Source organism: Manis pentadactyla, chromosome 5 (genome assembly GCF_030020395.1).
Source record: "Manis pentadactyla isolate mManPen7 chromosome 5, mManPen7.hap1, whole genome shotgun sequence".
NCBI lineage: Eukaryota > Metazoa > Chordata > Mammalia > Pholidota > Manidae > Manis > Manis pentadactyla.
In genome coordinates, this window is record NC_080023.1 from 68,296,232 (window position 1) to 68,324,053 (window position 27,822).

General features: G+C 42.3%; 1 protein-coding gene across 1 annotated transcript in view; it reads right to left on the reverse strand.

The window, feature by feature from the left end:
* The window catches only part of SCD5 (stearoyl-CoA desaturase 5), a 136,103-nt gene that overhangs the window by 13,228 nt on the left and 95,053 nt on the right, over positions 1 to 27,822 (reverse strand). The window contains exon 3 of the mRNA XM_036906410.2: positions 25,312 to 25,517. Within this exon, the coding sequence (XP_036762305.1) occupies positions 25,312 to 25,517 (206 nt within the window). The remainder of the gene's footprint in view (positions 1 to 25,311; positions 25,518 to 27,822) is intronic.

Consider the following 27,822-nt stretch of genomic DNA (forward strand, 5'->3'; position numbering starts at 1 on the left):
TGCTTAGGGAAATAAATCAGACACAGAAGGACAAACACTGTTATGATTCTGCTTATATGAGGTACCTAGAATAGGCAAATGCATAGGGACAGGAAGTAGAATAGAAATTACTAGGAGCTGGAGGGAGGGGAGAGAGGAAGGGAAGTTATTGTTTAATGGGCACAGATTTCCTGTTGGGAATAATGGAAAGTTTTGGGTATAGATGGTGGTGATGGTTATGTGACACTGTGAATGTACAGAATTGTATACCTATGAATGGCTGAAATGATAAATATTGTGTTGTGTATATTTTACCACAATAAAGAGACAGATGAGGGAATATTAACCTTGACAATAGAAAGAGCACAGGCAAAGACGGCTTCCCGTTTTTCACAGTGACACCCAGACTTGCTATAGCCATCTTGTGACTGTGACAGGAAGAAGGCTGAGAAGCGAAGTGGAACCTTCTGATTGACAGAACCAAAAGGTGGAAGGGTCCTTGGATACGCTGTTGAGCTGCTGAACTAACCGATTCTCGAGTGGCTTCATCGCTGATGTCTTACTCTGGGACAAGCCAGTTGAGCCAAGATGTTCTGTGGAGTAGCTGAGAGCCCTCTAGTGACCTTAGTGGACAGACACCCAGCCGTGCATCCAGGTCTCCTCTCAGGAGCAGAGGACTTAATCTCCCGGTTGCTGGCAGTGCTGCCTCTGCTAGAGGGACCCCCTGCCCTAGGTCATGCCCCATCCTAAGCAGCCCATTCAGTGACTGGCCCCCAAGGGATGGAGTCCACCGCCCAGCCCTTGTCCCACTGCCCCGGCATGCCGTGACTCTGCTTCAGAGCACCTCATGGGGTTGGCTGAGGCCCTCATCAGGATCGATCGAGGCCCACTTCCTCCCTTGTTCAGCCCTGTTTCTGTCCCTTTCTCCACGGGTGTTGACCCCCAGGGTCCTCCCCCGCCAATTCCCTGGAGTGTAATATCGGTCTTGGAGCCAGTTTCTGGGGTAACCTGTCCTGACAGGGATATACTGCTGGGCCAGCAGAAAGTCACACTCTCCGGAGTCTCGCGCAGAGGCTCACACAGAGCAGGCACTCTTAAATATTTGTGGAACGACTGAATGAATCGCACTAGGTTAGTAAATTATGTGTTCTCAGCTTCTCAGGAAAATAAAAACACTATAGTGACTTCAGTAGGGCAGAGTATGAGAGCTAAAAGGCCAAGGTTTCCCCAAAACAACACAAACCACACAATAAATGTGCAGCCTGCTCTCTTGGACTGGATCCTGTGCCTGGCTGTGGATATAAAGCCAGCAAGTTGGTTAAAGATACGCGTGCTCATCAGGACCCAAGCCTCCACTAACCAAAGATTTCACTGTGAGTTTCAGTGAATGATGTCTGAGCATGAGCTTCCAGTCACACTCTGAACCACCAAATATGGTAAAAATTGAGCAGTATAAGATGAACAGCCACGCTAACAGGTTTGGTCTTGGCTGGGATGTGAGTGGCTTCCTTTCTGTCCTCATGTGAACACTCAGACCCTGGGATAGGAGAAGACTCCTAAAACCATGAAGGGAGAAAAAGAAAGGGGCAAGGACTAGAGAGAAGGGGTGGTAGGAGTCCAAGAACGGTCCGAGGAAGGGTCACTCTCCTGCACAGATCTGAAACCAGAGACCCACATGTTTAAGCCACAAACACAAAGGCCAAAGCACCCAAGGTCACCTTCACTCTCGAGCAGCTTTCCGGAGCTCTCAGGGACAGCTTAGAAGGGCAGCCCTGCAGATGTTGGCAACCTTTCCACTTCCACCGCCTGACGATTCCTCGTCACACCAGTACCACAGTGGGAGATATTTTTCAGCAAGTGGCTCAGGGTAAGCGGTCCCCTCTCACACAGTCCAATGTCGCCACACAGCAATGCCTGAGTGCAAGCAAGCATCAGCAGCAGGACGCCACTATAGATATGTGCCCTAGGCTTTCTGCATTTTCAACGCTTTGTTAAGAATCCTTACTCCAATAAACTGGATCACAATACAGAGAAGTGAAACATTAAAAATAGCCTCAAGACGAAAAATGTATTCTATGGAGAAGAAAGGATTTGTGATTTCATATATATATTTTTTTCAAATCTAGGTGTGACAAGCATCTTAAAACTCTCATTTTTCTTTAGATGAAAAAGAAATTTCTGTTCTCTGTCTGCAAGCATTTCCTGCTGCTTGGCTAACCCTAAGCGCAGCGGGCCAGGGCTGGTGGTGTGTGAGCTCTGGAGAATGAAATCTGTTAAAGCGTGAAGGAAGGGGAAATGACTCGCCGACTTCCAGGGCCGGGGGGCCAGCCTGAGGAAGTATGAAGAGAAGCAAACAGTTCACTCAGGGAGAGTGAGAGCACAGCCCCACCAACAAGTCATAACAATGAGCGATGAGCTGTCACTCGCCTCTTGATTAAATGTGTTGGTTTTGTGATTTCACATAAAGCCTCACAGAAATTCATTTTCCCTACAATTTCTACCTCTTGGTGGGGACCAAGCAAAAACCATCTGGATGCTGACTAAACATTTACTTAGAGGACAGATGACAATGCCCTGGCAGTTAATAAATGGATGAATCCTTCCCACCCAGTTCCTTTGTCCCCTGTGGTGTGGCCCGCAGGGAGGTGAGAGATGTGATTCCTTTAGATGCAGACGTGAAGATGGAAGCCCATCGGAAGGGAGCTCTTTGGAGTTTTTCAGAAAGTTCTCCAGACTCTATGAATTGTTTAAGTTAAAAATGGGCTCTGCTGCTGTGTTCTCGAAGTTGCCTTTCCAGTGCTGCAGTCTCTTTGACAGCGTTCATGATCGCTGCATTTGAGGTGCTCTCTGAGAGTCTTAATCACTCCAGATTGGCTTTGACCCTCAATTAGTCTTGACATCACTTCCCTTGTGTTACTTCATGATAAGCATGTCATAGAAGAAAATCTTTTAATTGGACTATCTAGATGCATAATCCTCATCTTCTGGCTACCTCTTCTCCCCCATGGAGGAGGCAGGGATGGCAAACTGCTGCTGCATGAAAGTTTCTCCTTCAGAAACTTTTGACGCAGTAGGAAAATGACATTTTAATTTTCTCTCTGCCTTCATCTTTATTTGCTTTTGAGGTCTGAATGTGGAGGTTAGTTGCATCACCACTTGAATTCGTCTTTGAACAAACTGCTTGCATTAATTCACTAAGCAGCGGTTTAAAAGATAAACACGATCATTTCAGAATTTCACCATTTAAAACATTATTCCTACCTCATTAACAATGAAGTGCTTTAAGAAAATACCCAGGCATGCTGATTGCTAAGACTGTGTGAGGAAAGTTAAAAGGCCTTTTTCCTTTTTCAAAGCTTTGATTTCATCATAGCAAGTAGATTGCAAGTTCTCTGAGCGCAGGATTTGTCTCCTTCCAATTCACATCACCCACAGTTCCTTGAATACAAAAATGCTTGTTAACAGAGCAGGTGCCTGGGAAGCAGTTGCGTTATTGACCTGCATAGAAGGAATTGAGGGTGAGGTTCCATCTGTCTTTGACAAAAGCAAGTAGATCAGGTCACCCTCCTAAAGGTTCCCTACTTAGAGCTTCTCTGGTTCTCTCAACAGAAACTTAACACTGATTAGACCGAAGGTCATTCTGGGTCTCTCTCTAGGGTTGTCTCTTTCTGTCCTCCCTCCCTTCCACTTTTCTCCCTCTCTTCCTGATTAGTTATCAATTTTTCTCAATAAATTATAGGAACAACAGACTAAGTTCTGATGGTAGGTAGAATAGAATGACAAAAAGTAAACAATTAAAATCATTTACAAAATAAGTTTTTAAACAAAGTCGCTACATTTCTACTTTCTCTCACCATTAAAAACTGCATTCCACTTTCACTCTTGCTTTTCAAACTAACATGAGCATTGTAGGAGGAAACATAAGTACTTTTCTTAATCTGGGACCTATGAAATTATCTGTAAACTCTTCAGTGTATTTCCATTATTCTGGGGTTCAAAGTCCATAGCTTTCATCAATTCTCAAAGAGATATTCAATTCCCAAGAGAATGAAAGCCCAATCCATTTGTAAGGTAAATTACCTTTTTTTTTATGCTGTTATTTAACTTTGATTTTTCTTTGTTTACTTTAGGATTTGGCCTAGGATTTAAGTATGAAAATTTAATTCAATTTAAAGAACAGTGTTTTAAAAATGAGACTGTCTTCCCTACCTTTTTTGGCAGTACAAATTTTAAAGGGATTACAGTGACAGTAGATGGCAGTTCATTCTTGCCTACATGCATGGGATCTTGGGCTGAAAGGATAATCACCAACTGACAGAGTTCAGTACTCCACCCCCACCCAAGGGAGCAAGTTTAATCCCAAAACTCTATCAATGGTAAGCTACTCACCAGCAGCCAGTCTGTGCAGGGAAGGAGCCAATAGAGTCAGTCATTTTAGCCACCTCCACGGTCAGTATCAGCTGCTGCAGCTGAACTGATTAGGTAGGCTGACCATTTTTCTTGTTGAGGGCAAAAAATGCACAGACTGATATAAACATGGTTCTTCATTTCTCATGGCCTTTGTGCACAACACATGCTTTCTAGCCTATGGATTCCATTCCTAAATTCAAGCTACACTGTCTTTAAAACTCAGCTCAAAATTGATTTCCTCCAGAAAGCCTGCCCTGATAAATCTCCTCTCAGCAATGATTACTGCATTATTAAACATCCCTTCAGTACAACTGTTCTGTAAAGACTCAAGAAGACCATCATTTTAGATAGCTGAGTTGTGTTGCCAGCTAAGCATATACATGTTCAGTTACACCAACTTTTAAAAAATTGTATGAGGAAATCATTAACCATTTTTCTGCCTTTTAAATAGGAGTTTATGGAACAAAACTTGACCTTCCTTGATGGTGATGAATGGCTTAGCCTGAGTTCCTCAGAAGGCAGGGCCTAAGGCAAAAGCTTATATGCTATATTTTATTAAGGCAGCTCAGTACAGGGCAGATGGCAGAGCAGACAGGAGAGAGTGTTACTGAGCTGGTCAGTGCTTGATATCTCAGCCTGGTGGGGCCATCTTTCCAGAGGCCATGTGCACGACCGAGCCTCAGAACATTTCCTCTGGGAGGAGGGTGGGAAAGCCTGCAGTACCAGCAACCCCCCACCACCACCAGCACACAGCAATTCCTGGACTGTGAACGTGGGTGCTGAGAGGGATTACAGGCTCCAGTGCCAACAGGGCCACCCCATGCAGGAGACACATACAGCACAGGCACGAGGAGGGCCCTGCTAGGCTGCACCCACCTGAGGCAGCCAGAGCTCAGAGAGCTGCCCAGAACACACAGCCAAAAGCCCCAGCACACAGAGGTCCAGAGAGTCTGCAGTGGGGCTTAATGAGTGTCTGCGACAATGAAAGTGAGCTTTAGAAAGAGCAGGAGCTCTGAGTTTTGCCCCCAGAGTCTGTTAAGGTGTGAAGAGCTCTTAGTTTTGGCTGAGTCATTATATGACTCAATCATTAAATGAACTGAATTCTTATATTTACTTACTAAATACTGCTGATCAATCCCTTACTTTCACATACACTGATAAGCTGTCACCTCTGTGTTCTCACCTGCAGTAGCTTCTCTGTACGCATCTAACTCGTTCTCTTAATCCACAGAGGGTTCGAGAACCAGAGGGCTGAGTTTGTTCTGTCTGTGTGGAAGCGGAGCATACACGGGCTCTGGGTGAGGGCTGAAGGAGGTTTCCTGTGCTAAGACCAAAAATCCAGCATTATTAGGATTGTGGCAGGTATTCATCTTTCTTCGCAGGTAGAGGATGGAACGTGGACTTTGGAATTTAGAAGATTCTATGAAATAATGTTAATCTGGCACTGAGTATCTTACTGTGATGGTTCTTTCTGTTTATTTACAGGTTCTTTGTTTTATTCCCATTAAATTTTAGTCCTGTTAAATATTGGGTAGCTGAATTTCAAGTAGGTGAGACACCACTATAATTTTCACTACGCTATGTGTATTCGAACTGAATGGTATTGTTATAAGATTATATAACTTGTGGTTTACTTGAAGATACTGCAGTATAAACATTGTGAAGTAAGGGTATGTGCATGTATTGTACGCACATGTGTGTTGGTTTTATTCTTGACCCAAATGTCATTAGTAAATGACAGTTCACTAACATTTGAAGTGCCCTAATCAGGAATCCACACTTCAGGCATGCTTAGTTAACATTTGACAAACTCTAATCATTTCATAACCCAGAGGTCCATCATGGGCCCCAACTATTTTTATCTGCAATCACCCCTACAGAGTTTGTAGTTAGAATAAGGGAAATGAATTTTCACTGGCAAAATTAGTGGTTGAAATATGTGGATCAGCTAGAAATACTATACAGGTCATCTCAGCAACATATATTCCTAATATTGGCTTTATGAAGGCTTTGCTCCATCCTGTGCCCAACGGCAGAGAGAGTTCTGTTGCTGGATTCTAACAAGGTGATAACTGCACCATGCGTCCATGCAAGAGGCTTGCAGGGGTGAACAAAAGGGCAGGAGGCAGAGCCTCACCAGCCTTAGGGATGCACTGCATGTTTGCTTTTGTCCCTAACTGCTAATTGTGGTAGAACTGGTCTGACATGGATGCTATTGTCGGGAAGACCCATTGCCTACCTCCTCCTTTAACACTGGAGTTGGTCAGTTCCCAGCACACAAGGCCAAGTGGGTCTCTTATTGCACCATCTATGTTCCGTAGTCCTCTCACTGTGCCTTTGAGGGTCAGAGGGACCATGGTTGCTGGAGGAGATGACTGCTGCTGTGATAAGACTGTGCATGAATGGGCAGGTTGCTTGTGGACCTCCCTACTTCACCGTGGGAGGCAGAACTCCAGGCTGCTGAGACGCACTTTGAGGGAGCAGAACTCCACCAGTGCTTGGGGGTGGGGGGGTGGGGATGTGTGCGACTTACTTCAGCAGCTGAGGGCTTCAGCAGCTGAGGGTCAGAGCATCAAACACAAGTGATCACCCCTAAGCTGGCTCCCAGCTCTCGGTTGTCTACCACTCTCCATAAAGTAGACAGTAAATATACTCCTCAGTTCCAAAAGCATTTTGAGGGGTGCCAGGTGTTTCATTAGTCCCAATAAATGGAAAGATGAATAAGACTTAGTCACAGTCCTCAAGGAACTTACAGTCTAATTAGAGATACATGCAAGTGAATCGTTTGAATGTAACACACTAAGCTTAAAGAGATGTGGCCATGAGTTTATAGACCTGATGGTGAGGGGTGCTCAGCTCATTCTAGGGCAAGGGAGCTCAAACTCTTTGGTCTCAGGACCTTTTTACATATTTTAAATGTCTGAAAACTCCAAAGAGCTTTTGTTTATGTGAAGCGTATCTATCATCATTTACTGTATGGGAAATTTAAACTAAGAAATGTTTTATTGACTTGTTCAATATAAATGTTAATATATGTTAATATAAAATCACATATACGATATAAATAATATGTAAATGCATTTGTTAACATAAAATAAATTTAAATGGATCTGTTCATTAAAATAATAACAAACCTATTACATGTTAACACAAATAAGTATGTTTAAGGAAAAATTACTATTTTCCAAAACCAAATGAAAAAAGTTTAGTGTGAAGAATGGCTTCATGTTACATAATTGCGAACCTCTTTAACTCCTAGCTTAATAGAAGCAGCTGGATTGACGCCTCGGCTTCTGCAGTCAGTCTGCGGCAGTATTTTGTTTTAGTTGAAGTCGATGGAGAAAACCTGCCTCACCCAGATGTGCAGCTGGGAGCACCTCACAGATCCCCTAAAAGGGGTTTGCCTCCCACCCGCTCCGGAGGGTCCTGGATTTGCTGGCCTCAGTGTCCTGGAGGTGAGTTTTGAAGAATGAGTCAGAGTCATCTAGGGGAGAGAGAACATTCTGTGTCCTTGTTTCCCTAACGATCACTGTGCATCCGGATCCCTTGGGGTCAGGGGTGGAGCTTGAATCCTGCATGCCCAACAAGCTCTAACAAGGTGACCCTGCTGCTGCTCGTCCTGAAACCACGCTGAGTGACAAGGATCCAGGCCAGAGAAATTAGCAGGGGCAAAGGCACAGTGTCACAGGACGGCCTGGAGTGTGAAGGGCCTGGCGGGACGCACCCGGGAAAGTACTGAGAAATGAGGTCAGCCTGCCAGGCCACGGAGGTAGCAGCTGTAACTTCTCCCAAGGCAACGTCATGAAAAGGTTTTAAGCAGGAGACAACTCTGGCCCACATGTAAACATAATTTCTTATTCTGTATACCTCAGAACTGCAATAAATATAAAACACACAAGCAAAGTAAGTAGACAATAGGATGAAGTGGAGGAGTAAGGAAGATAATATTCCTTATGAATATTATTATGGCACAGCTTAGCAGAAGGGCATGTACTTCGGCCTGGGACAGGGTTTGCTTCAATTCCAGCTCTGCTGTTTACAAAATGATACTAAGTCAACTTCTCATAGCCCGGAATCCATTATATGTAAAGATACGAGATATGAGTTGTATACCCAGAGAAAGAATCTGGTGCACAGTACATACTTGCTATACTGAAATCAGTATGTTGAAGAATGTTACAGAAATAAAAAAATAACAACTGGAAGCTATTCTTTTTATTCTAAGATTAGAATAGAATTCTAATAGGCTTGAAAAAAGATAACTGAGCTTATTAGAATTCTGTATTTTCAAGAGCAAAAAGATTTCTGAATGAGGACCTGAGAGGATTCACCTAACTCAAAGCTTTGCCTCTTTATGAGCTAGGCAGTGTCAGCTCGTAGATCTCCACAGTGATGGGGGAGGCGGGACCCGGGAGACGCTGACAACCATAGGAAGAGAAGGACCCAGCTCCCAGGTAATCGCCCTTTCTTCCAGGACAATGTGGACCCCAAATTTGAATGCCGTAAGTGTGAGCACCCCCTTCTCTTTTCCCGGTAGTTGGTAGATAACAATGAGCAAAGGCACAAACAACAGAGGGAAAGAATAATTGTGTTTACACAGTAAATAGAGCCGTGACAGTTTAGAAAACCTTTCTGCCTGAGCACTGGCATTAGGTCTTTCCTAATTTCTATTCCTCTTTTTCTCTGAGAACACTTGTACTTCAGGATCCAGAAATCCCCTCATGACCATCTGGGATGCTGGGACTCTTACTATCTCGTTCTTGCTCCTCAGTGTCACAGTCACATTTGACCTTCTGCTTTCTCCATTCATTAGAACAAATGATGGCTATTTAATCCTTTGTAAATACAAGTTTTCATTATCTGAAAAGTCCACATTCTTAGTTGGGCAGAATTTGAAAGCCTGTTTATTTATCTTGAAAAAAGATGTACCTATATGGGTTTCTCAAAAACTCTTGATAGTTAAGATATCTGAGCAATTGTTTTTCTCTACCTTAAAAATGAAAGACAAGTTTATAAGAGAAGGCTAAATGTTGGAAGAGAGAGCGCCCTTCAGCTGAGTCAATGAGCATGTTTTGACAAATCACATTATCTCAGCACGCAGATCCTTTGTATCTGTGTGACAGATTTGTTATTGTTTTATGTGAAAATAAGCAGTGTAAGGAGGAATAAAGGAAGCAGACAGGGAAGTAGTTCAAAGCCAATTTCTGACAAGGATTTCCTCAGGCAATTTCTTAGGTCTTTCACTGGAATTCATCCTTTTTAATCTTCATAATTTCAGTATTTTAGACTAAGAATTTGATTCTTTTGAGGTATGCTCCTCAGGAAGGGACTATTAGCCTATACTCTCATTTACTCATTCATTCATTTTGAAATTTTCTGAATCTATGAAAGTATTTCTTTAACAAAAGCAAGGAAGGAGGAAGGTGAATTTCTAATTTCTGAGGCCAGTGAAGTCAACTATGGCAATGGCAGCTCTCTGCTGGAGCCCTGGGCTCCCGGCAGCATGCCTCGGGGCAGCGACCTTGGTGACATCCTCTCCAGCTGTGGGGCCCAGTGGCATTTTGTGAAAATTCTGGGCAACTTGACAGTTCCTACTATTCACCTGGGAAATCTAGGGAGGTAAGATAACATCCCTGGGCATTCAGTCCCTGTCCTTCTCACTGGGATAAAAATTCAGTGATTCCTGCCGACAATAACAGCAAAAATTACAAACCGTCTAGGAAGAAACCAAAAAGAAACATACAAGATCTATATTTAGAAAACTGTAAACATTTACTGAAGGATGTAAAAAAAGTTGTAACAAAGGGACAGATTGTTCCTGGAGAATGAGAGCATGGGGAGAAGGCCCTCATCCTGCCAGTTATAAAGAACCACTACTTCCATGCAGGCCACCTTGTTCTCCCCTTCCTTCCATTATTATGAATTCTCTCAGCTCTTAATAGAATCATCTACTACAGTGTTACTTTCAAATAGACTTGGACATCTCTGGCTGTTTTATAAGCATGTGTCTTTTCTTTCCAATTAAAGGATAAGGTTAATAAAAGCAAGGACTAGCTCTTCCCTTCTCTTTGTATCATCAGTATCCCTTGCAGAAACGCCTCTATTTACAACTTTCCCAATTATGGAAGTTTGTGGGTATGCACAAAGCAGGGTGAAAAAGGGCATCACTTCTGCTCATAGCTGCCAGATGGTTCTGGCAACCCTAAGCAATCATTCCACCACACAGTGCATGCTATCAGGATATGTTAGCTGGATTTGTGTGTAGTGCTGAGATACATTTTGAACATTAGTAACATCATTGGTTAGAAAGTGCCGAAGTAGAGAGTACATTTAAAATGCTGCAAAAAAGAAACACGATTATGATGGAAACAAAAGTAGAAATAATTTTTCAAAACTGAAAGTGGTGAGAGAATGCCAAATGTTGCAGGGTGCTCAGCACAGCAGGATGATTTCTTAAAGTCAAAGACCTAATAATGATCAAAAGGGAAGGAGCAGGGATTGGCAAATGAGAAAGGCAACCTTTTGAGATTGTGGCTAGATGTTAGCAGCAGGGGACAATGTCCCCTGGCCCGAACTGTATCGTGCTGGTGAAGGCAAGAGTTCATGAGTGAACTTGAGCCTAAGCGTGGTGAAGAACTGTTGAAGAGTCTCTGTAGTGCTAAAGTTGCTGGCTCAGGCTCCATCCAAACCTGCAAAACAGTGGATGGCTGGTACCGTAAAACATCAGCAAAATATCAGATATGGAACATGACGGTACTGTAGACAGAAGAGGTCCACATTTGGGTGAAAATGTTGACTGGAATGTAAACAAGAGAAGAGTATTACTGGTTTTAAAGCTTCAAATGGCCTGCTTATGCTTTTTTTTATTTATGGAAATGCACCTGGAGTCTGGCAGCTTATGCCTCTCTTAGTCACTTTGAACTTAGGAAAAGAATGGATATATGAACAGAGTTTAGAACCAAAGGTCTTCATAAATGGAATAGCTTCCATAAGTGCTGTATGTGTGGCTAGTTACACAAATATTTATGGTACATTTCCTCTGTGATGGACACTTTAACACACATTAACAAGTTTATTCACTCAATTCTTTTGTCAGGTAGATATCACCACTATCACCATTTTACAGGTGTGGAAGCAGAATCTCAGAGAACGGCAACAGTGGGATCTTTTGATTCCAAGATAATCTTTCACTTCTCCATAGCTATCTCCTTGTGTTAATTGAATGAATAAATAACCCTATGCTAACATACATTATTATTCTGCCTATAATTTACTGTTTTTAAAAAGGCTTGGTGTTTGGTGGCACATCTGCTACCTTATATAACATCACCAATACGTATAATATATATAATGTCACCAATGTTACTTTATATAACATCAGCAAGTCCCACCATTGTGTGTCTGCCTTCTGACCTTCAAAATACCTCCATGGACACAGAAGGGGCATGAAATGTCAAGGAGCTCTTTGTGGAGTGGTTTCAGTGAGTATATCTGAAACCAAACAGCACACTCCAGGAAGGGTTACTTTTCAATAAGTATCCTTGATGGAGTTCCCCAAGCATCCCATGGTTCTGCCTTGCTGTTGAGGGCCCGTCCTTGTTTCTGCACATTCTTTGTACCAATAAAGAACAGAGAAAATGACTGAGAATTCTACCCAGGTTTGTTCAGCAAGGATTTAATTTCTGCAGTGTTTCTGTGTAAATTGTGCCAGTAACAAAACCTTGTGTCTCCCAATCTAATCATTCCATGACACATTCAATAGGATATAACATGGGTTGAGATGGAGACTGAAGGATTAGAAGAAATTATGTCAAAGGATAAACTCTATGGGAGCTCTGACATGACAGCCTAGATATGACTAATCTAAATACTCATTTTGGGTAATGGAACAGCTATCAACAAATTCATTACTTAAGACAATATTTTCACTTCAACTGTCAGTGGCAAGGGGGTCTCCATAATACACTGCCATCAGCAGTTTGCATCAGTATGAGAGAAAATGTACTTGAATTTCACAAATATGTATGAGTCACACTCTTTCAATTTTAAAAAGGGGGCTCAGTCTCATTCAAAATCTCACAAAACAGCTGTCTCAGGGATATTAAGCTCGAAAATCATTTTATGGCAAGAACTACAAGTTGGACAGTAAGTAATGGATTTTTTTCCAGTTAACCAATCTATTTCTTACTTTAAATATAAGCATTTTTGGCTTCAGGTGCCCCCTGTTTAAAGAACTACTCCTATATTACCCTTTTTCTAACTTAGAAGTAGCTGGATTCCTTAGAAAGAGAGTCTTCCATGAAGCAAACCAGCACTAAAGTAACTATTATTACCAATGGAGTAATATATGCCAGTTCAACGCACTGGGGAGAGTAAGAACAAGAACTATGTAACATGCCCCATGTGTTAATTTGCCTGTCTAGACCCCAGATTCATTTGTGACTCTCCTACCTTCTTGTTCTATGAGAGGCAGGAGGATTCTGGGTAGGAAAGTGGGCTTTGCCATCTCACTTTCCCAGATCTTTCTCTTTAACAAAAAGGGAGGAGGGAGATGAAGAGATGGTATCTTTGTCCTTAGCCAGTGATACAGCTAGAGTTTGGAGGAGGGAAATAACTGTCTTGTCTCCCTTTAAAAGGCAAATGGTCACAAACATATGAAAGCATGTTAGGCCTCACTAGTGATAAAAGATTTACAAGTTCATTATGACAATGAGTATCAAAAGCTGAAAGCTTTACATATTTAACTCAGCAATTTTGATTTTAGCTAAAAGGAAGTACCATAGCCATGGTCAAACATTCATGCACAGAGTTGTTCATCACAGCACTGCTTTAATGAGTTTTAAAAGGGGGCTGAAAAATCCTTCAGTGTTCATCAGAAATAATGACACCTCCTTACAATGAAATATTAACCAGGCATTAAAACTGGAAAGATGTCACAATATTTTATTAGATGAAAACTACAATTATTATTTTACAATGCAGAGTTCTGTTTCCACTTAGGTTGTATAAAGTCAGAAGAGAACATTGTTCCCATCAGGACAATGAAACAAAGCTGGGTAGTATACAAAGTAATAATTTTTCTTGAGCTCATCAGAGAGTTGAGGCCACAAGGCAACTAAGTAAATTGAACTCCAAAGAGCAATAAGCCCATCCATGAACTGTTGCCCTTTTGGCAGAGCACAAGAAAAAGAGGTGACCACCATATTAATAGATAAGAATAAATCAGTTAAAAATTTAACAAATCCTTAAAGGCCATACAAGTGTGGGCTAGTGTGTCAATATGGAATAGCTTACAGCCCATGCACAAGGAAATCTGCACCCACCATCTGACTTTTCTGCAGGCCTCCACTGGGTATTTACAAGAAAAGTTAGACGTAAAGTAGGAGACTGGAGAGACACCCCCACCATTGCATATTCATGCAGAATATGACCAGCTGCTTTTAGGAGACAAGCACAGAGTCTTGTCTTTTGCCCCAGAGCCTTCTCATGCACAGCAAATATCTTAAGCTGCTGGGGGAGGGCAAACCTGTTGTCTCTAGGTCCAGGTAAAATCCATTGCTTCCTGCTTATTTCTGAGGGGTTGGAAACTCTTTTGCCCCCAGATATAGGCAAGGAGTCATTGCTGGTGAGAGAGGGGTAGAAGCAAAAACTTATGTCCCCTGGCTTGTACCCAGGATCCTACTGTTCCAGAGCAGAGGTCTTGTGTAGAGGCAGGAATGCTCAGAAAGGCTTAACGCCAGGGTTCAGGCACACAGGGATTGCCTAAGACTGACACAGGATGAGGCCAGCAAAGAAATCCCAAACCCCTACAATAAACCATGCATAGAAAAACAAGCAATAGGAGAAGGATTAAAGATGGAAGCATGAGAGGTGAGACAGAGGCTTTCTCCTAAAACCACATGTAATACAAAAATATAATTAATACAACTAATCCTGAGAGAGCAACAGGAAAGAGGACTGTGCCAGACTGCATACACCTGGAGAAAAGAGCAGACCTCACAGAATAGGGTAATGTACCAGAGCTGTGGCCCAGCAGGACCCAAGCCCTTCCCCCACCCCAGCTCACTGGCGGGAGGAAGAGAAATGGGGTGGGGAGGGAGTGGAGGCCTGGGACTGCTGAATACCTAACTCCAGAGATCTGCTCTGGGAGCACAAACCTACATTTCATGATGTTTGCATGATACTCTCGTGATTACGGGGTTGGAAAGCTAAGACAGGCAGAATTCCTGGAGAGACGGAGATTCCAGCCACTTTTGGAAAGCAGGGATCCCTATCCGGCTGCTCTGGGACAAAAGCATATACCTGTGTGCTCGGCCCACTGGTTCAGGCAGTGGAGACAGACATAGCGGCTGGGAGGTGGGGAACAGCTCTTTCCTCCTGCCAGGCACCAATGCCGTTCCCCTGTGACCCTCGACATTGTTTCAGGGGCTGAGCAGCTCCAGAGAGTAGAACTTCTGGACACTAGAGGGTGCCATATACAAACATGAAAAGTCAAAGGAATCTGGTTCAGAGTAAAATTAATATAACCCCTGAAAAAGATGACATGGACCTCATGACTCTTCCTGAAAGGGAGTTCAAAATAAAAATCATTACATGCTAACAGAGGTATGGAAAAATATTCAAGAACTCAGGAATGAATTCCCGTCGGAGATCCAATCATTGAAGAGCACAATGGAGGTTATTAAAAGCAGATTGGATACAGTGAGAAGACGATAAATGAAATAGAAACCAGAGAAGAGGAATACAAATAAGCTGAGGCACAGAGAGAAAAAAGGATCTCTAAGAATGAAAGAATATTGAGAGAATTGTGTGACCAATCCAAACGGAACAATATTTGCATTATAGGGGTACCAAAAGAAGAAGAGAGAGAGAAAGGGATAGAAAGTGTATTTGAGGAGGTAATTGCTGAAAACTACCCCAATCTGGGGAAGGAGATAGTCTCTCAGGCCATGGAGATCCACAGATCTCCCAACACGAGGGACCCAAGAAGACAACACCAAGACACATAGTAATTAAAATGGCAAAGAAAAACAAGGAATAGAAGTTCTTGGCCTCGGAAAAGGGGCAAGAGCCTAGAGAGAGATCTCTGTGGTGCAGGTATGCAGGGAGAGCTGAAAACTGAGGGTGACTCACTGATACTTAGAAGCCCCTCTGGCACCAGCCCCACCCTAAGCACCTGGAAGCACTGGCCATCCACCAAAGTCTGTAATGCACTGAAGGCTCAGCAGCAACAGACCCAAACCAGCTCAGCTCCCAATTCACTGGCTTGGCCTCCCCACCGCCACACACTCAACGGCCTGAAAGAACAGGTGTGCCCATTCTCAAGCATAAATCCTACTCAACTTAGTCTCTCTAATCTTCTAGACAAATCCAGCATATAATTAAAAATTATGAATCACACCAAAATGCAAAGAAAAAAAAATTGTCAAGAGATAAAGTAATTAATAGAACCAGACCCAAAGATGATCCAGATGCTGCAACTATCAGGCACTTTAAAATAAGTGCAATTAACATATCAATGGATCTAGTGGAAAAGGTAGATGAAAGCACAAACAAATGGAAGATGTCAGCAGAGAAATAAAAAGTATGAAAGTGCAGAGAGATATAAAGTATGAAAATGCAATACATAAAAATCAATATCAGATATGATGAATTCCTTTAATGGGCTCATTGGTAGACCATCCATAACTGAGGAAAGAATTAGTGAAGTTGAAGAAGATATGCTAATAGGAATTATTTAAACAAAATATAAAGATAAAATGGAGCAAATTAAACAGAACAGCACCTTCAAAGAACAATGTCAAAAGGCATAACATATGTGTCATTCAAGTCCCAGAATAATAAGAAAGGGAAAACAAGACCAAAAATAATTTGAAGAGCTATTGATCAATAATTTTCCAAAATTAATGAGACAATCAGAGCTCCAAGAAGCCCAACAAATCTCAAGCAGGGTAACTCCCTTCTTACGAAAAACAAACAAACCAACCCAGGTATATCAGAGTCAAACTGCTGAAAAGCAAAGATTAAGAAAAACATCTTGAAGGCAGCAAGAAAAAAGAAATATGCAGAGAAATAATGATAAGAATCCCAGCAAATTTCTCAGAAACTAAGACAAGGATTGATATCTTATAATAATGAAAGAAAAAGAACAGCAATGCAGAACTTCAGGCCCAGTAAAAATACCTTTCCAAAGTGAAGGTAAAATAAAAGCTTTCAGATAAACAAAAGCTAAGAATTTATTGTCAACAGACCTGTGCTACGAAAAATGTTAAAGGCAATTCTTCAGATGGAAGGATGATTATCAAATGGAAATTAGGACACACACACACACACACACACAATATGTATGTGTATTACCTTCATTATCTCATTTCCAGATAATGAAATCAGGTAGAGGGTAAACATTAAATATATTTTTTCTTACTCTTAAGTAGTATATACAGTTTAAACACATTTGTAAAAAGAAAACATAGCATGATTCATTAAGAACAACTTTAGAATAATGCACAGAAGAACTTTAACTTTTTTTCTAAGTGGAAGAATTACAAATTATTTTACTTTATTTTTTATAAAGTTTACTTGCATTTTCCAATTTTTTGCAATGAGCTTGTATTACATTTTATACTAAAAATAGAATTTAATTTTTATATTGTTTAAATATTTTTAAAAGAATGTACAGATCTCAAGCACTCTGAGGCTAAAGAAATTTTATGAGGTAATTATTGGAAGAAACAACAGCTAGCAAATGAACTTTATGTTATGAAAAGCCTCCTCCACTTTTTTGCCCTACTATATGGTAAAGGAGAGACAATGAAGGCAAAAAGAGCCTTTTTCTGATGCATTAGCCATTGGCAATAGATCTAAGCTTTTAGAGAATAAATAAAGATTAAATAGAAGCCTCTTAAAAGAATTCTTGGTGCTCACTCCACTGGCTGAAGCCTTGGAGTTAGAGTCATATGTATAACTTGAAGGACTGTCTAGTTCAATAAAATATTAGAAAATTATTATTTTCTTCATGGTCTAGAAAGATAGCCAGGAATTGATAATATCTAAATATTAGTGAGAATGATATCTAGTGGTACCAAAACACCTTTTATAAAATCTAATCTTGCTTTGACTTCTATATAATTACTTAAATTTTACATTAAAATTAGCTAAGCTTTTTTCTCAGCTTTGTTAGTAAAACATTTTACTAGAGAGAAACTAACTTAGTGCAAACATATAATATTCTTTTTTGACATGGCTAATCAAGGCCATGGGGAGCCAGAATATTTAAAATTCAAGTCCAGTACCCAGATACCACCATCTACATGGCAGTTATTGAAAGGATCAGAGACAATGCGTGTAAAGACATAATGTAAGTACAGAGTAGGCAGTTAACAAATGACAGCTATTATTGGCTACTGAAAATACACGAAAGATGCCTTCACTGCCATCAATAAAGAAGCTAACACTTTACAAAACACTGTTCCCGAACCTACTGACACCTGTTGATTAATATTCTAACATACTGTGAGTGAAATATTCAAGTTCCAGACATTGAGAAACTGTCTCCTCATCTTGCCAGGGGAATTTCACATAGAAATGGATGGTCAATGTGGGGAAATAAAAATGACTGCTAATGCAGGTGATGTATTTTACAGACACACACACACAGAAAGGCAAGTTCTTGCAAAGCCCTCACAGGAAAAGTACCTCTTACAGAGGCAAACAAATAACATTTTGACTTGGAAATTTTTAAAAATTCAAAACATACTGTTGAATTATGTGCCACACTGGTTTCTCCCCTATGCATAACTTTAACCACTAAAACAGGGAAATTCTGAGGTTGATGCTGCAACCTCAGTATAGAATCATCTCTGTCCTGTGAGTATAATTTGGCGATTTGGCTATAGCAATAAAAGTCTCTTTAGCGAGGCCAAAGTTTTAATAAGAGTAGTTTAGGAGTTTACCTCTTCCATTTAACAAAAAGGATCTAATGAATCATAATTCACACACATTTACTTGATTTTATCATGCCCTTGGAATTTAGAGGTTCAGAATTTTAATTTCTGACAACCACAGCTGGGTGCAGGGGAAATTATTCAAAGAAAAAAAATACTTAATTCTCAAAACTTGTACACAGCCAAGATAAGATGCAACAGTTTGAGGTGAGGATAGAGAAGAAGAGAAGATTCCAGGGCTCCAAGTGTTAACCAAAGGCAGACTGCCCCTCAAAAATGCAGAGAAGATTCAAAGAGAGGGAATAGTTACATGCTGAAGGAATGTTTGAAAAGAATAAATCAGAGCAAGATGATGAAGTGAGGAGAGAATACAAGAGGTCAAAAACCCTCTTCTCCCCACCAAAAATAAATAAATAAGTAAGTTTGCCTGAGCAATTGGCTAAAAGGCTTTTGTTCCCTAAGTGGGGCAAGAGGAAGAACACTGGCACAGGGAACAGAGGGGGACAGATGAGGGAAAATGTGTCCATGCAGAGAAGGGCACAGAGGGAAGAGCTCTGGCAGATGAAGAGACGAAGACGACAGGGACAGTAAGAGACAAGTGGACAAGACGGAGTGAACCCAAACCAGATTCACGGACTGGGGCTGAGCAGCAGGAGAGACGAGGTGTGGAGCAGCAAAGGTGTCTGTGGAGAGAGAGGCCCAGTCAGGCAGAGGGCAGATGTGGGGACCCTCCTCTCTCATGTGCCCAAACCCAAGCGGGGCAGCTCTAGAAGAAGCAAGTACCTTCCAGAATCTGGTTCTCTTCACCATTCCCTCCCCAGCACCTGGAACAATGCCTGGCACATAAAACTCAGTTGTTGAGTGGAAAGTGAAATGCGCAGAAAAGAGAAGGAAACTGAATTCCGGAGAAATGCCATGCACCTCACTGCTAAGCTTCCATGGTTAAGGTGTGGGTTGGCAGAGATGATATCAAGGAGCTAGGCTCTGTGTACAGCATGGCCAGGCGGGGCTCATCTTGGGGCCACTGAGATTCACTGTTGCAGAACCATCAAGGACCCAAGTGAAACAGGCAGTGGGCAAACCAAGTGTAACAGATGAGCAAGGGAGTGGCAGAGGGTGGTTGGGCCTAAAAGGCCCTGCCTCCACCTCTGTCCCCAAAGCTCACCCTCATGTTTAGATGTTTGAACATCTCGTCATCCAGGGTCTCCCCTTTGGGGATTATTTCTGTAGAATTTTCCACAAAACACAACTAATGTTAGTGCTTAGCCACTCAAAATCACTAATCTCAGACAAAAATTGTTCTATCAACTTAACAATGAGTTGAACCCCAAGGAAAATGGACTCAGAATAGACGGAGACCCCTTGAAAGCCCAACATGGAAACCAAGAGCAATGGATTTGGTCAACAGAGATGGAGTCGGGTTGGTTGTAAATCTGCAGATGACCCATCTCACTCCCTAGGGGACCCCCCACGTGGAAGATGAAGCTGGGGGCACAGAGAAATGAAGATGAGTCAACTGTGGATTTGTCTGACTGTTCTGCCCCGACTCTGCCAACAGAGAAATACACTTAGAGTTTAGACAGGATTGGCACACAGCCATAAGAAGGTGGATATCACTGAGAGATGGGGTGCTTATCCTTGGGGAAAAAAAAGAACTAATGAGAACAGACCAGGGGACAAACTGAGGTGAAAAAGGCCTCCAAAAGATTCTGGATGTTCACGTGTCTTTCTTCCTGGAATACCAAGACTTAACATATTTTCATCTTGTCCCAGGACACCAAAAGAGAAGTGCTTCACTCTTTGGAATCATTCCATCCATTTTCTCCTAGCTTATCTCATCACCATGGCAATGAGGCCAGGGTCTTGTTTCCATGTGTCTGGACCAGATAAGCATCCTTGTCAATTACTTAAAAATGCACATAACTGTCTGCATCTTACTTCAGAAAGACTTTCTTATCTAAGATGGGAATCAATGGGATACGTAAAGCAATAGGAAGAACAACCTCTCAATTTTGTCTTTATTCTGCCATCTCAGAAAAATTCAAGATTCTAGTTTCTGCTCACTAAATAGAGACAGAGGCTACTCACTTGTTGTACAACAAAAATGTATAAGACTGAGTAACTCATGGCAGCCAATCACATTGCTTAATGTAGAAGAATTAATTAATTATGATAGGGACTTCTAGTTGCTTACCTCATATCAATTCACCTTTCTTCCATAGAAACAAAGCCAAGATTTCTTTCAAGGGTTCAATACATCAATCAAGAGACTACATTTCCCAGGTTCCCTGGAGTGCAGAGGCAGTTAATGAGAGGTAAATGGCTAGGCAGAGTGTGTCTTCTGGGAAAGCTCCTTATAGGCAACTGACTCACTCAGTAGTGTTACCCCCACCCCTTCACTCCCACTTTCCTTCTGGTTAGAGCTCTAGAAGTCCCTTTTGACAAAAGAATGACAGAATTAAAGTCACATGCTAAGGATGGTAGAGCAGAAAGATAAAAGAATCTGGTTTCTCTACTGACCTTGAGATGCTTCCATAACCTGGACCTCCATTCACAATTCTTTTATATGTGAGAGAAATAAACTTCTAACTTGTTTAAGCCAAACACAATTCCTAACTGACAGACACATTGTCAATCTTATGAGTGGCCCCCTCTAGGCTTACCTCCAACATGCGCAGGGCCTGTGCTAAGAGCAGAAGTGGAGGCACCTAGCCTATGGCCCACCCCCTTCTCTTCCCAACCTGACTGTCACTTTGTGTGAATATCCAGGCTCACACTAAGCTCGTCCCTATGCTCACACTGCCCCTTGGCCCCTCTTTGGGCGTTGGGCACACACATTTCCTGTCAAGATGATAAAGCCAGAGAGAGGCTGGTGTAGGCTCTGGAAGTGGGTTCAGAGCCATTCAGGCAGGGAATTCCAGGATCCTAGGATGCCCAAGGCATGGTCTAGAATTGGGAGGAGGCTCTGGGTGGCCTGTCTCTTTGCCATGTGATCTCCTCACTCTGCGGAGAAGCATGGCCCTTTGAGGCCCAAAACCTAGGGCAGGGCCCCAAGTGGCCAGGGTCTAAATGTGACCTCACTAGCTTCTCTCTTCTCACCTGCTGATGCCTGCCTTGTGGTCATTCACAACCTGACAGCAGAGCAAAACTTGATGTAGCCCAGTTAACTACTTATTCTAACAACCTTGATAAGATTATCTTTTAGAGGAAATCTCTGGAACTATAGCTTGAACTGTGTTTTTTCCTGTTATCATTAATGTTTCATCTTCTTTTATTAGACTGTATAATGGGAAGTTGATCAAACTTGGCTCTCTGGCAAGTTTTTCTTTGGTGCGTTGTCATTAGCTAAGCACAAGTTTATCAGCCAACCTCAACATGAGTGCTGCTGTACCGACTGAAGAGGAATCGCTCAGTCCTTGGTCTCTGCCACTGACATGCTTGCCTGTTTGAGGAAACTCTCCATCTGCACTTAGCTGGATCAGCTGCACAAGCATTACACCCTAGGAGTGCAGTGGAATCCATGCAAAGCCCAGCCACCGGAACTGGAGCAAGGACAGCTGCCCTCAGAGAGCCACATAGGAGCAGGCGGGACCTCCGCCCAGGAGGGGAACTCTAGAGGTATGCCACCACAACAAGCCGGGACTGGCCCCAAACAAGCCGGGCACCTTTTTGTGTTACTCATCAAGACCCCCACTCAGCCTAGGGTAGCTAGGACTGAGACAGGATGTGGCAGGGCCGCTGAGGATGGGAGGCACCCCCCAGCTCACACCCCCAAGTGCAAGGACTCATGCCTTAAGGATTCTGCCTCCTCCACATGGTCTGGCTAGCAGGCCCAGTAAAGCTGGCTTCATGAACATGAAAATACAGAATCCATTGCATTATCTCTCTGTATCTTAGATGCTGTCTTACTTTATTCAGTGATTCTAAGCCTTGTTTTGGAATGTAGATCTTGAAGTTCTCCAGGCTAGAATATTACCAAATGCCATGAGTGCTCACCAACACTTCAGAGACCTACTGTAACTCCTTTCAAACAGCAAGGTATAATCCAAAGAACATTGAGCAAATAATCTGAGGTGTAGGTACTTGCTATAGACTAAATGCTTATGTCCCTGCCCACCCCCCACTCCCAAAGTCATCTGTTGAAACCAAATCCCCAGTGCATTGTCATTAGGGGGTGACAGGCCATGAGGGTGGGGCCCTCAGCAATGGGATTACTATCCTAATAAAGAGACCCAGGCAGCGCCCTTGCCCCTTCTGCCATGTGACACAGCCAGGAAGACAGCTCTTACCAGACATCGGATCTGCTGATGCCTTGATCTCAGACCTCCAAGTTTGAGAAATAAAGATCTGTTGTCTAAGCCACCTAGTCTACAGTATTTTTTTTTATAGCAGCCCAAACAGACCAAGACAGCACCAATACCTAACTTCCTATGAACATTTTGTTAGTTTTCCCATAGAAAAAATGGAAGGCATGGGCTAAATGATTTGTAAGGTCTCTCTTAGCTTTAAAGCTATGAGTCTCCATGTAGTCCTATGAAATAACAGACAAATATCCATTCCCCCATCCTCATCTAACTTCTTCTCATCTTCTGGGTCTTGACTTGAACTAGAAGCTAGTTCCTTCCATCAGCCTTCCCTCACTCTCACCAGCGTGGGCTAAGAGACCCCTCTCTCTGCTCCCACGGTGCCCTCTACTACCCTATTATCGTGTTCCTATCACTAGACTATAATTACCTGTAACTTTACTTGTGAGTTCCCTGCTAATCTGCAAACTCTGGGTGGGGGGACAGAGAACTATCTTTAAGGTTGTATTCTTGGCACTGATTCCTAGCAAGAGCTCACAATGACATGAGGGGAGGGTTTCTGAGAGCTGCAGGCCCCTTTGGCCACTGAACTGGTGGTGAAAGATGTTCTCAGGCAACTACTGAGGGAACATGCTGAAATAGTCTTTGTCCTTCTCTTTGTATTTAGAAATAGTCTTTGGACATATGTACCATGAATGAGATTACCCTAATGAATCACATCACCACATTTTTCAAGGGAGAAAAATTTTTTTTTAACTTTCATTTGTATGGTCAGAGAAACCCAGACTATTACACACAGCTCAGTTCTCATTAGTAAAATAGAAGATCCTTTACCTTTTCATCTGAGCTCTTCAAATAAATCTAAGGTCTAATTGTCCCAAAGCATTACTAATTGTATAGCAACATCATTTATATCATAAAATTGGAAATGACATACATATCCAGTCAGACAGAGATGGTTAAATAAACTATAACTCTCAACTGGTGAACTCTTGCAGACTTTGACAAGGTGCCTACAATGTACTTTGAAGTTAAAAGGCAAGACACAAAATTGCATGTGCAGTATGACTGCTATCATGCAAAACAGAACAAATATATATGCATAAAATATAGGAAGATACACTAGAGAATATTAGCAGTGGTTGCGTTTATGTGTTAGGACTGTGTTTATACTTTTTGGAATCTTGCAGATTTTCTTCAGTGACCTTTAATACTTTATTTTCATGGTGAAAAATCTAAATCAACATATGATTTAATTGTTAAATGAAAAATATTGCTATTTTCTGCTATAAAATTTGTGGCAATTGGCACTGGGTGTGTCCATGTGAAAGAGCTGTATTGGGGCACAGAGAGCTAAGACCTGATGGTGCAGCTGACAGAAGCAGGGACGGTATCACCCGGAGTCCTCCAGACTACCAACTGCCTGTGTGATAATAAAAATCACTGATCTAAGCTCTTATTTACATGTGTCAGGCATTTCCCATACTTTTTTTTCATTATATCCTCATAAAAACTGTAAGAGATAGGTGCTACTGTTAGCCCCATTTTACAGCTAAAACTGAGCCTTCGAGCAGTCAATTGTTTTGCTGGTATGTGGAGGAGCCGCAGAGTTTGAGGCCAGGCAGTCTGTCTCCACAGTCCACCAGTTTCTCAGTATGCACTGCTGTTACCCACTCCAGGTTGACCCTGAAGGGAAAATGAGCACTTTTCTAAGCCATACTTCCTTTCATGCAATGATCTCTTGTGTCAGACAAGGGTACAGCCTCCATTTTCCTCCATTTCAGGAGATTCTATTTAGGTAGGTCTTCAAATGACCCCTGCCTGTCAGTGGTGGTGGCCTCCAGTAACCACTTGTTCACCGTATTATCTCCAGGCCCTAACCAGAGTGCAATCCATTCATTGTCCCTCTCTGCACATCAATCCATTGCTTTGGGGCAAGGAGCCCATTTATAAACGCTCCCATGGTGGCCAACTTTGCAGACCCAGACCAACACGGATAGAGTCCATGACAGCTTCCTACTTAAAAGGCCAACAACTGTTGCTCTTTGCTTGCCAGCACAATGCTGAGCAGCCTTTCTCCATGTGCCTGTTGAAAAGTTCACCCTGCAAAGGCCGACTGACTGGATATGCTCAGCTGACACCATCAGTGCACACAGGCGTTTGAGGCTGTCTCACACAGTTGAGTTGCATTTTCTCTACAGAGAATCCTGCTGTGTAACATTTCCAGGGGTGAGAGGACCGGGGACTGCACTACAAGAGAATTCCAGGAGAACAGAGCAGGATACTTTGATAGTCCAGACCTCTTGGGGTGAAGTGTGTCACTAAAATAAAGCAAGCCCTCCCCACCCTCCCCAGCACCCCAGGGAAACATGGATGGGGTAGTGGGGAAACAGAAACAGATTCCATGAAATCAGTCATGCAGATTGGTCTCAGGGAAATGACACTGGGCTTAAAGGAAATCCATGTCAAATTAGAGTTTAAATTAAAAGCAAATGTATCAACAGGGAAAACTTATTGAGCAAAAGGAAATGAGTAAACAGAGATGAATCCCAATAAGACCAAATCATCAGGATAAGTGCTATGAGAACTACTGGGGATCTTACTGTGTCCCATTGTGTTCTCTGTCTCATGGTCCCGTTCCCTGGAGGACAACGCAATGGTGTCCATTCACTTACTTTCTCTGGAACCGGACCACAGGATCAGCCAGCAGGTCAGTGACGTCAAGCTTTCTCCCCTTCTCGATGACGTCTCGGTGCTTGCGAACAAACAGCCACCCGATGTGGGAGAAGAAGAAGCCCCGGCGGGCATTGTGGGGGTCAGCATCAGTCTCTGAGTACTTGTGGTGGACTCGGTGATCCCTGGACCACTCAAAGATGTCATTCTGCGGAGAAAATGCACACTCCGGGTGAAGAACAAGCATACTTGCACCTTCTTGATAGCTTTCCAGCCTTGCCCTGCCTCCCCACGCTACTGCCACTGAGTTCCACTTCACTGTCATCCTCAACACACAATCTCTGAATGGCAAATTCAGTCCCTGGAGTTGGCCTGGGTGGTTTTCATCGAAACAACAGTAAATCCTCAGTAGGGATCAGAGCTTGTGTTTGTGATGTGTGCACTGTAGGAGGTTCAGGCTTATTGAGTGAACTAGGGGGAAACCTGAAAGTTCTGGTGGGATAACTGAAGTCTCCTAGGAGATCATTCATGCCAAGAAAAGACAGATCCAGTCTCAGGGTGAAGTCTTGGTTGTCAGAGGAGAGAGGCAACCTTGGTATGAAAGGGGACTGGTGCTTGGCCTGGATAGCTCTGTCTCCCTTCCCCTCTTCGATGGCCTTCTGTCCAGATTACAGAGAGTCAGAAGGAAGCCAGTAAGTAAAAACCTAGAGCTGCTTCACCAAAGCTCTGCAAAATACCAAAGCACAAGTAATACAAACAGTACGTCACAGGAGGGGAGGGGAGGGGACTTCTGCTCCTTGAAGAATCTGGTGTACTCTGCCATATCCACCCAGTGGAGAAGCAGCCAGTACTGAGCCACAGACAGCACTCAGAATCCCAGTGAGAGCCTCCCCAGAGAGACGCTGGTGCCCAAGGAAGAAGCATCAGTGGCCAGCAGATTCTGCCAAGCCAACAGGCAGGGTGGGGCTCAGGCACACATGGGAGACACACCCCATCGACCCTTTTATGATGGGAGACAGTGGGAGGGCATCAGGGGACTAGAGGTCCTGGGTAAGTTATCAGGGGGAAGAACCAGTAGCATTTAGGCTGATACTAATAATGAAGGCTACCTGTAGCCATGGGCTGGTGAGATCTATAGACCTTCAATTCAGTTTATACTGTTTTGTTTTTATCTGATGTTTCAAAACTTTGAGAAGGCAAATTAGGTTGGGAAGTGGTGCTTTTGATAGGACAATTAATCTGAAAATAATATATTTATATAGTGTATAAGCCATTTTAAAAAAATGATAGTAATATTTTATACCATAGTATTTGGTACTTTGTCATGTTTTCATTAGGAATCTGCCCTTTCACAGATATTGACTTCATTTCACTGATGAGAAGAGAAGGAATCGTTTTATTCTCAAAGTTCTAATTTTTTTTAATCAAAAGGGGGTTCATTGAGTGGTTTCTCTGGCTCACCCAATGCTGCTGAAGGTTACTCAAGCTTGTTCATCCTATAGCCCATTGATAATTCTTAAAATTTGCTTAACTCTTGGTTAATGGGACACAGAGAGGGGAGGTAGAAGAACCTTCTGAAGAAGTATATGCTCAGCTTTGAATATAAAGAGAGAAAAAGTGTGCTTAGCAGTCTGTATAAGGCAAAAATTGTAGCCTGGCTTACTGTGATAAGAAAGAAGTCATTAGATTTTACCAGTGTATTTAAACACAGTGGTTGGAAAGAGTGAAGGCATTTGTTATTTATAATGAGAGAATTCTGGAGTTGGGAAGGAATTTCAAAAGTCATTCAATACCACTGCAGGAATAGCATATTATTTTGTATTAGTTTATTGCTTTTGTTGCAATGCCCATCTGAACATAGGAAGAGAGGCTTATCTATAGCCATGCGCAGTTTACAGATGGCAAAATTAATTTATGGTGGCCAAAATCTCATTTATGGTACATATGTCCAGTTTACAGATGGCAAAATTAAGGCTTAGAAGACATTTATTAAAGTTCATCTAGTCAGTCAAAACAGTAGCAGAACAAAGACTGCACCCCTTCCACTCTTCATTCTCACTCCTTTCAACCAGGTATTTGCATTCTTCACCTAAACTGGGGAGGGAGGTGCTTTTACAGAGAATTCACATTTTTCTTGTTAAGAGATTATATTGGTTCTCTAATTATTTCAGTACAATTTTATAAAAAAGTGAAGGGTTCCAAAGGGCAAGAAACATTATTCTCACAAAATTAAGCATAATACAACAAGGAACAATGATGAAGACAAGTTGGAATAGAGAGATTTATTCATTTTAATTCCTCTTACCAGGATACCTTCCCAACAGAAGCCACTTTGACTGCAACAGAGGAATGAAGCAAGGGTTTGGGCCACATTCCAAATAATTGAGGGCACAACTGAGCCAAAAATACTTTAAGATGTATTTCTTTAATTCTTTGTTATTATTTTGTTTTTCTTTTTTAACTCTAAGGCTGAGTCCAATGAAAAAGTGACTCAAGGAACAAGATGCAAGCCA